General features: G+C 40.2%; 1 protein-coding gene across 1 annotated transcript; it reads right to left on the bottom strand.

The window, feature by feature from the left end:
* Positions 1-342: 342 nt before the first annotated feature.
* Positions 343-3,137, bottom strand: olig1 (oligodendrocyte transcription factor 1). Its single transcript, XM_079882056.1, has 2 exons — positions 1,531-3,137; positions 343-1,097 (listed from the first exon to the last, which is right to left on the bottom strand). Exon 2 carries the CDS (start codon positions 1,094-1,096, stop codon positions 389-391), a length of 708 nt encoding a protein of 235 aa, XP_079738182.1. The 5' UTR covers position 1,097; positions 1,531-3,137; the 3' UTR covers positions 343-388.
* Positions 3,138-11,143: the final 8,006 nt, after the last annotated feature.

Raw genomic sequence — 11,143 nt, 5'->3', positions numbered from 1 at the left:
CAAGTTTAAACCACTTGAAATGTTAAAAATGTAGTAGTATATGTAGAAATTAACATTAATCAAGATTAATAAGTGCTGTAAAGGAACTGCTCAATGTTTGTTTATGAAAATTTTTCATCATGTTGTTCCAAACCTGACTTTATTTCTTCCATGGAATTTTTTTTATTTTTTTATATATATTTTGGATTCCACAAAATAAAGTCAAACAGGTTTAAAAACATCATGACATCGTTAGGTAAACTATCCCTAAGGTTAACAAATTGGACCTTATTGTATAGTGTTACAAAAATTTTTTTAAATAACCAGACACCTCCTCCTGCTCAGAGATTAAAAAAACTGCATGTTGTTGTATTGTTCTTTTTTAGTCTTTCTCCAAGGCATGTTGGAATCACTTTGGGAAACGTGTGGCGGGATTAACATGCACCACCCGTGGGGTCCGGCACACCCCACACTGGCACACCAGGCTCTCCGTCATGCTGCTTGACCCCCAAGCCAAGGGCTCCTCCTGGGCACTCTGAGGCAGGAGAGGGCACTTTGCCACAGCCAGTTGCTGCTCAGGGGAGGAAAGCAGAAGCTGTCCTGGCCCGGTGAGAAATGGCCACCCTCCTGTCAGCAGTAGACGTGGTACAGTTCCACTGACACCCATCCCAATGCTGACCTCGCCCAGCAGACGTCTCATCTCCTGCAAGGAAGAGCCTAGGAGTAGGATGTAGTTACGGGCCAGCACCAGCGTGGAGATTTTGGACAGGCGCCTTCCAGTCGGAGGGGCTCCAGTCGGGAGGTAAGGGTGCTGCAGTGCTCCCCCTACACCGGTGGGAGAAGAAGAGTAAGGCACCATTACTTCCCTTAAAGCATCCATGGCCACGTTGAGGTCCTGCATTCTCTTCCTCTCACGGCTGTTGATCTTTCTCCGCAGCTCCTGTTGCTCCTCCGCACTAAGCTCACGAGGGGGTTTTGAAGATCTGAGATGTCCCTGGAGACCCACAGCATTGGAGGTCGGTCCTCCTGCTCCTGTTACCCGTACCATTCTTGGCATGAGTTGCTGTAAAGAGTCTTCGCCCTGCTCTCGACACCTAAAACCAGGCACAGCCTGCATTCTGGAGAAGATATTGAGAAAACATGAGTAAGATAAGTAATTGAAAATCAAATTGAGGGATTTGCAAATATCTTTGGGATTTATGTATTAAAGTTACAGTTCACTCAAAAAAATTTAAAATTCCATCTTTATTTACTCACCCTCATGTCGTTCCAATCATGTATGACTATTTATTTTGTGAAGAATATGAAGAACTGTTTTTTTCCAAATAATTAAAATCAATGGGGCCCAAAACAACCTTTGTCAAAAAACACAAGAAGACAATGGGACATTTTTCAAAATATATTCTTTTGTGTTCCACAGAGGAAAGAAAGTCATACAGGTTTGGAATGGCTTACAGGTGAGTAAATTATTACAACATATTTTATCTTTGGGTGAATAATCTCTTTAAAGTTGTCATATTGCTCAGTCTTTCTAGTAGGCAAAGACTTTACCTTCAAGCTCTTGATCCACACACTCCAGATCTTCTTCCGGGATTCCTCAAATAATATTAAAGCAGTTCACTTCTTCAAGTCCATATTCTAGTCATGAGTTAATCTTCCTTAAAAACAATAATTGTTAAATGCTCAATTAGAGGGTTTGCTCTCTTGTCCACGTACTGTAGATGTCCTTTATAGAGATCTTTAAACTGCGGCTAACTAACACGCTCCTAACTATTGGAAGAATATGAGAGAAGTACTGCTATAATGAGCTAATGAGTTACTCTGTCACTCTCTCTCTCTCTCTTTCTGTTCCTGACGCCCCCTCATCTGCCCTCCATGCTAATGATTTGATCTTCATTTCCAACTGTTAAAAACCCTGATCGTGAGCACATCAGCTCATGTTTGTTGAATGGGATATGATGATGTCTTCATCTCAATGCAATACTGTGACATTTTCTTGCATGCATAGGATACATTGTGACATTGATTTTCAGCTACTGAATGGGGAAGCAAATGAACAAGTGAGCCAACAAACAGAAGGCCTAATGATTCTCGTCACAGGTGGCACACCGGACATACCCAGGGCAAGACTGATTGTAAAACATATAAGCGGTGCAATTGTCTCTTTTACCAAACTATTGACACACTTTCATTTAGCCTCCCTCTAAATGTGAGAGGAAGGAAGAGACGTAAACAGAAAGCATGTTGTTCACGTTGAGAGCGGGAGGTGAGAACATAGAATCTCCTGTTTGTCTCGCAGGGGTGAGAGGAGGGTAAGAAGGTTGCGGCACCCGGTCCCGGTGAATGGTATCATGGCATCCATGCGCACATACTCGTAGGCTCAGACAGGAAAGGGAATTTAAAAGAGCAATCGCAACGCCAGGCACCTGCAGGGCAACAGAACACAACCTGCCAGTGTGTTGGTGTGTGTGGAATTGTGTGTGCTTCTAGCTGACCTATAAAAGACAGCCTGTGATGGATTAGAGCTGGGATGTTCGTCAGCTGTATGTCTGTGAACGTGTGTGTGAAAAGAAACGGCAACCGAAAGGAGGGAGGGCGAGAAGAGAGGGCCGAAAGGGACACCTGCTCTGACACAGAGACAGAGAGAAGAGATGAAAAAGAGAGGGAAAGAAAGAACCTGGTGTCCACCCGCAACACCGCCCCCCTCCCGCTCACTCCGTCCTTCCTTCCAGCTTGTGGGGGGTTGAATGGGGTGGCGCAGTGCCGGGGGGCTCACATCCGTATCCCCTGCCCCCAGCACCCATTGCCTCCGTGGGTTTCATAGAGAGGCTGGAGCAGGTCAGGGACCGGTGGAGCCAGGCAGCAGGGGAGATGAGGGCTATCTTTGTGGGGGCCAGAGTGTTTTCCGTCTGGGCCAAGCCGGCGAGCTTGGGCTAGGTCTCTGGAGCTGCACCTGGGGGTTCAATCAGCTCATTCACACCAAGCCTGTTTCCTGTAGTTACCAGAAAAACGCCTGGCTGAGGTGGTGTCCACTTGGCACCGCTGGGGTTCCCATCTCTGAGACACACACACACACACATACGATAGCTTAATTATGCTTGTAATAAAAAGCTTGGGCTGTGTCCCTGGAGCTGCATATATAAAAAAATATACACACACATTCACCGGCCACTTTATTAGCTACGCCTTGCTAGTAGATGTAGTAGATGCGAATCTCCTGTTCCACCACGTCCCAAAGGTTCTCTGTTGGTGACTGTGGAGGCCATTTAAGTACAGTGAACTCACTATCATGTTCAAGAAACAAGTTTGAAATGATTTGAGCTTTGTGACATGCACGTTATACTGCTGGAATTAGTCATCAGAAGATGGGAACACTGTGGTCGTAAAGGGATGGACATGGTCAGCAACAATACTCAGTTAGGCTGTGGTGTTTAAATAATGCTTGGTTGGTACTAAGGGGCCCGAAATGTGCCTAGAAAATATCCCTCACCATTACACCACCAGCGGCTTGAACTGTTGATTCAAGGCAGGATGGATCCATGCTTTCATGTTGTTTACACCAAATTCTGACCCTACCATCTGTATGTTGCAGCAGAAATTGAGACTCATCAGACCAGGCAACTCTTTTCCGATCTTCTATTGACCAAATTTGGTGAGCCTGTACTAATTGTAGCCTCAGTTTCCTGTTCTTAGTTGACAGGAGTGACACCCGGTGTGTTCTTCTGCTGCTGTAGCCCACCTGTGTCAAGGTTTAACGTGTTGTGCGTTCAGACAGGGATACTCTTCTGCACACCTGGGTTGTAATGAGTGCTTATTTAAGTTACCGTTGCCTTTCTATCAGCTCGAACCAGTCTGGCCATTCTCCTCTGACCTCTTGCATCAATAAGGCATATTTGTCCACAGAACTGCCGCTCACTGGATATTTTCTCTTTTTCTGACCATTCTCTGTAAACCCTAGAGATAGTTGTGCCTGAAAATCCCAGTAGATCAATCTGGCACCAACAAACATTTAAAGTCACTAAAATCACCTTTCTGCAGATCGTCTTGACCATGTCTACAAGCCTAAATGCATTGAGTTGCTTCCACGTGATTGGCTGAATAGATATTGCATTAATGAGCAGTTGAACAGGTGTGTATACTGTATATACCTTTATTAGTAATTTGTATAAAAAATGTATGTAGTGTTGAAACCTTTACTACTTATGAATCGTTACAAATATGGTCTTAAATTCTTTAATATGGTCTTTAATTAAAAACGTTTTAATTATTTTATTATTTAAAAAGTCTTATATTTTTGTAAATTTCTTTCCCTTAAACATACAGATACCCTCTGAAGTTTTAGGACAAATTTCCCGATCCATTTCCTTATTTCTTGTGTCGAGGTGAAGGATCGTGCAGCACAAAGGCAAGACGGAAGACCAAAAATAAATCTGTGCACCAGCAGAAACATCACAATACCTCTGTGACAGACACCTGCGCTTAATTGCCCAGAAACAAAAACACAAACAACAAGGAAACATTGGGCATAAAGAAGTTGGACTACCTGTGCTAACTTTGACAGCTTGCACTGCTAACTGTTGTGGAAGGTCACAACACAAGCTGATGCAAAAAATCCGCAACATTGAAATGGAGAAGGTCTGCTTCCATATTCATTACCAGACCATGGACGCCGAGAAACGTCTGCTAAATGCCGAGCGTGATATTTCAACCGCCGGCTGGCCAGCCCTTCGCCAGCTTGTGTCCGTACTGCACGTACTGCGGAGCTGTCTCGCACACCAACAAACCTGCATAAAGAAAAGTTCTAATGAGAAATTAACAGATGTCACAACTTTATTCTCTCTTTCTCTCCCCTGGAGGGAAGCAGGTGTGGAGGGTGAGGCAGGAGGGCCTAAACCTCCATCAAACGTTTCACGTTCTCCACAAAGTAGCTTCTAAAAATGAGTGTGTATCTCGTGGAGATGCTGTAAAACAGTTGACATGGGGGAGGTGAGCTGTCTAGAGCTTCAGAGCACTGCGAACGCTGCTTGACGTGTTGCTCTGGGCCGGCGGCCATGGATATGAGAAGATTACAAGCTGTTAATAGGGCGGAACCAATGAGCTGAAGGCTGGGTATTGTGACTCCCAGCATGCTCTGGGAAAGGTTGGCCTGGACAGAACGGTTGGCTTCTCAGATGGATGAAGCCAGGCGAAGAGTCACCCCATGGGCCTTTTGTCAAGTTGCCCGAAGAACAGTTGACACTGTTTCAAAATCATACACACTCAGTGACGTCCAGAGAGTGTTGGGAATCATTCTTTAAACACACGCTCTGAAGCGGTCCTGCTGAGGACACACTGATTATAGCTGTCACGGGCTACTCAGTGCCAGCTGCCATGTGTGTCACATTTCACTAATAAGAGCACTCACTCTGACACGTCACATTGAACATATGCATTGCAGAACGCCGTGCCAAAAGGCTTCATGCAACAACAAAAAAAAGTAAACCTTTTATGAGGCAGATTTCCATTTCATGGTTTTTAAAGTTTTTTTCTCACCTTTTTGTTGAGCTCTTTACAGGAATAAATGCAAAGGTCGTTGAGTTTTGTCAGTTCGCTTCATCATTCACTTCTTTATCGATATTGACATGTAAATTGAGTGGTGAGGTAACAATTCCTAGATCAATTCCCACCCAAAGTCCTTTTTGAGCTTTCTACGAACGAACACTTCTGTATCTCCAATCCACCATTATAGCTGTGTGTTGCAAAGCTTCTGTATAGATTGATATTCTCATTCAGGCAGTTTTAGTTTATATGTGTTACTGTAGTACAAAATTTGTGAGTGTTAATTTGAAAATGAACACATGTGCCAGGGCTATAACCACCATAGAAGGGTCCCTCCCAATAATCACATTTGGCCTTATTGTCTCCCCAATATTTGATATTTTTGAAGCTGCTCTGCTACACTTCATGCATGCTCTTATTCTTAAGTACATTTTTTAGGATGGTCCGCTTCAGAGGTCTAACAGCACATCAAATTAAAGAAGGTGGGCTTTACTATTCACGAAGCTGAAGATGAATTCCATCGCAATGCTTCAGTTTTAACAGTGAAAGAGGGCAAGATGTAAGTAGATAAACATTTAATATTTGTTTTTGGGACAGAAATGTTAAACAACCCCAAGTAATATCCAGAGATGCAAACTACTTCGAAGTTTTGCCATTTTTTAATTAAAAATCCTTTTAACTAATTCATCATTTAATGTGACAATACAAGAAACATTAACTGAGCCATCTTCATATTTTAAAATAAAAATATTATTTTCAAATAATTCAAATGAATTACTTTACAATGAATTCTACTTCTTTTACTCTTTATTCCCCTTAATCCCTTTAAATCTTCCCCAAAAAATGGTTTGGTTGCCAATGTTGGTGATTTGATGTTATTGAAGCTTAAGGATTATAAACACTTCTGGCCAGTTTCATTCTTTTTCTAAGTCAATGTCTAGCCAGGGCCATTACCAAAACGGCTGACAAGATGGGCTCATTTGCTTTAAAAAAGACTTTGGATTGAACTTCCCTTCCATAAGGGAACGTGAAGGCTCATGGGATGTGATAGATGAGTTGACATCACATTAGGTTTGAAGAGAAGACAAGGAATAACTCAGTGACTTGCTGAACAAACGAGACAACATGAAAAGCAATAAGCCAGAGGGACAAAAAAAAAAAAAAAAAAAAAAAAAAACGGAAGCACACACACCCACTGTCAAGATCATAGGCTAAAGGGCAGAAAGTCACTGGAGTAAAAGTTAATAGGAAAAAAATAATTAACCAAACAAAATTCACGATATAGGCAACAAAGCTTTGTGATGTTCCATTGTTTGATAATGAACATAGCATGCGTACAGAGTAAATTTCAGAGCTAATTTAGCTTTTTGGTGTTGAAACTTAACTATAGTGCCGGTCTGCCGTCCATTCAGGCCTGATGAAGGATGGATTCTCAGATGCTTGTCAAGGCGGCTGAAAACGAGTGAAGATAAATGAGAGAAAAGAAGAGTCAGGCGACCCATGCAAACTGAGAACGGAACACCTCTATCACCCAACCATCCATCAACCGCCCTGACACATGCACACACAACACACACCATCTAAATGCAGCAATACAAGACACAGCTTGCACGTGAAAGTGTGTGTGTGGCGACAGAAGTGGGCAGAGAAAGTTTCTCATTCCATAAAGTTACTAATATGATTTTGCAGAAGGAGAGAGAACAAGAGTGTGTTCCCCTGTGGGTTGAAACGGAGAGACATATGCCAGAACAGGATCAGATTGCAGGACAAAGTCATTTAGAGTTTATCGGGTACACACACAGTTTTTTTTCTGAAAGGAGGAACACTGCTCATAAGATCATGTCTCTGAAAGGGTTCAGCTGGACAGCAACAAAGCCACAAACAAAAGGTCCAGCAGCCACAAACCCTCATTGGCCTGCAGAGCTCCCATGGTGCTCTTTGATGCTAAGTTGTCCTGGCCCTGTCCTCTTTTCACAGCGCATCCACACTCGGCCAGTCATGAATATCCAAGAGTTCAGCCCCTTACAGGATTATCCCCTCTTTCTTTAACCGCTCAAACATTCCTAATGCACATCTTTCTAGCTATCTTACACTCCTTTGAGTCTCTTTTCTTTCTCTCTATTTCTCTTCTCCATCTGTCTTAGTCTCTTTCAGTAAACGCATTGATCCAGGCTGTATGAGAGTGCATTGGCTTTAAATCATAGACTTGTAGGTGCACACAGCACCCCAGCTCATGACCTGCAAACAAACACATAAATGCTGGCTGTCTCTCTCATTCCCGCTCCCAAAAGCCCAATAGCACTAGTTGCAACAGAGACAACTTGAAAAACTTTTCTTTCTTTTTTTTCCCAAATGTTTTGGTTTAGTCTGTTGGGTAATTTTTCTGGGTTCTTTTTTATTATGTTTACCCAGGTGCTGGGTATAATGTTAAAAATATAATGCACATCACACTGTTGTGATATTGATGTTTTAACATCAAAAGACTGCTTAACACATTTATTCTCATTCTAAACTGAAAAAGTGCTTCAAGCAGTATCTAAATTAAATCAAATTAACATCTAAATGAATTAATTAATGTAAAAATGTATTGCCCATTTATGCCTGTATAGTTCCAATCCATTTTATTTTTACTAATCAGACTGATTAATTATGCAATCATCACATGACACTTTCCTAATGAATCTCAATGAACTAAAATAAAAATGTCTTTTACATGAGGATGTCCTCGGCTCCACGGGGTGTGTTACATAAGGAAGAACAGATGATGGAGGGTGAGATAAACACTTGTCTCAGGGGACGTGTGGTCTCATATGGCCACTGTACAGGTTCCTCAAATCATCCGTCTGCTTCTCCTCTAAAATGCACTTCTTGGAATGATTATGTGATGAATGACTGACACTTGTAATAACGATGATGGATCAATGAAACTGAGAGGCCGAGAAACACATTTTAGAATTGAAGGAGACCGAGAGGATGACTTAACTTCTCTCCCCGTCTCTCTTTCTTGTTACTTTCTTTTGTCCCACAATGCTACAGATGCACTTTGTTTATTTGCTTATTTTGGCTGTTTTTTTTTTTTTTTATTTACATTATTTGTGTTTTTCCACCACATTTGATGCATCTCTTCAATCCTCTCCGTCTAATCCTTTGGACTAACAAGGCCCAGTGTTTGCCTCTGAATGGCCCAACATCTGTGCTGAATCAGAGGATTTAAGAATGGTTTTAAGATCTGAGTTTAAAACCAACACACACACACATAAATATTAAAGACTAAACAATCTGTGGAAATGCTATGCATGAGGCTGCTCTAGTTTGGCATGGATAAATGTTAGCTATCTATTCAAAAAGTTTCATTTAGCCTATATAATAACTTTTTCTAATAGTAGCAGATTATGTACATTCAGTTTATTGTCTTTGTCATTTTGTTTAAGTGAACTGGTCTGTGAATTCAGCGGCATAATTAAGTAGCCTACCCTTATATTGGTACTTCCTGATCACTGAATAGGTTAGGTAGATTTGCTTTGCAATATTTGTCCGTGCGTTATTAGTGATGCCTATTAGTATCTGTAAATACAGTAGCCTATGTGTCAGTAATCAGTGAGTGAGAGGAGACCTTCGTTAAGGTGTTCTGTTCAGTGGCTCCGCGGGGGAGGTGCTGCTCTGATTAATTTGGAAACGTGATAGCGTGTAATTCTCATTACCTTTCGAAGTAATTGCATTTTACGCGGAGCAAATGGGCGAGGCGGCTGAAGATTACTAACAAGCAGATGTTAGTGAAGGAAGACAAGACATCAGCAGCCTGTTTGCTTTCATGGAGCTCAATCTGGAGTCGAAATTAGTATTACACTGACTGCTACTGGGTGGATGTAATGAAACTTTTTTTCATTGAAGCTTGGAAACTTACGTAAAAAGATTTGTTGTTGTTTATGAGGCCTTTTTTGTTGAATTTAGACTATTTAGTTGTGAAATGAAGATGTTATTGAAATGCCCATCTAGGATAAATCTGCAAATAAAATATGCAAATGAAACAGTATACATCAATAAAATATATCTTAAAATAATCAGTTAACGTTTGTCCATATAAAATAAAAATAAATGCCTTTTTTGCTGTGCAAAATTAATATGGTGAATTATTATAATAATATAATATAATGAATTTTAAAACAAATAAACACGTTGCAAATATGAATATTCAAAAGCCAGCTTCACTCCGTATCGTTCCAGCTCAAAAATCCCTTGGAAAACATTGCAACAGAAAGAGCAATCTGCCATCCAGCTGCTGGCGTTTAGTTATGTATTCCACCTAATACTCCTTTATTTATTCCCTCCATCTCGCATCTTCTTTTTTTTTGTATATTTTGTGTAGTGCAAGACAGCAACTGCGTTTTTTGCATTCTAAATAAATGATCGTCTCCTTGAGGCTTAAAAACATGAGGGTAATCTTATTTTTCCCAGAATGATGGCCTTCATAAAAGTTAATAAGAAAATCTACTTTTGGTCTCATTTGGAAAGCTGTCCAAAGCAGAAGAATTGTTTGCTTTGACAGGTAAGGGTGTTCACAGGTGACATGAGAAGTGAGGAAATGAAGGCGAATTCCACAGCTCGATGTCATAGATGTGCCAAATTACGGAAAAGTCATTGTGACACATTCCTTCTATCTCAATCAACTTGTTTTCTATATGACTGTATTTATATTTATATTTATATTTATATTTTGACTCAGTCTGTCTGCCTGTTTTATCAATGATTAGTGTTCCACGTTACCGGGTTAAGATAAACATAATTTTAATTTGAACGCAAATGGACAGTGGCGAACGCTTTTTAAGTGCGCAAAAGTTGAGCATACATTTGTTTAATTTCGTTAATTAGAATGAACAATCCATTTAATTTATATTCACTCTCTGTTTTGTATTATTACTGATATTTGGTTAAAAAAAGAAACTCATTCAGTTTAGTTTAATTTGCCTGTATACATTCTGATAGGATAATGCGTAAATCATATAGGCTACAATAACTTTTTATATAATAACAATTATTATAGAATTTATCAAGCATTAGTCGTCAATAATGCATTATAAATATAAACTACATAAAACAAAAAATAAATTATTAATCTGTAAACTGTGGTATTTAAAATGAATTCTGCCACACAGAGTGGTGGTACACACAGGTTTACCGTCTGTCAATAATCTCGGCTCAAGTTATTAAACATTCTCAATCTTTTTAGAACATCTTTGTTCCAGTTTACAATAAATAAATGGTGTCGGCCAGAGCACTCTCTGTTTGTTCTTATCACGAGCGAATAAGTGGTTATTGTTTCCGGGGGAAAAAAGCATACCGTTATCTAAAAACGTAAAATAAATGTTTTTAACTTTTTTCGTCAAATTAACTGCGCTGAACTTTATCTTTTTATTTATTTATTTTTTACGTTTTAAGTGATAGATAGATAGATAGATAGATAGATAGATAGATAGATAGATAGATAGATAGATAGATAGATAGATAGATAGATAGATAGATAGAGTTCATGTTTCCTTTCATTTTGAAAGTACTTTGAAGAATATATTTGAGCTTCCATACTGAAAAAAATATTTGGGTTAATTGATCAAGCACAAACAAGTAAATA

Source organism: Squalius cephalus, assembly GCF_949319135.1.
Source record: "Squalius cephalus genome assembly, chromosome: 9".
Taxonomy (NCBI): domain Eukaryota; kingdom Metazoa; phylum Chordata; class Actinopteri; order Cypriniformes; family Leuciscidae; genus Squalius; species Squalius cephalus.
This window is presented reverse-complemented; position numbering and strand designations above follow the sequence as displayed.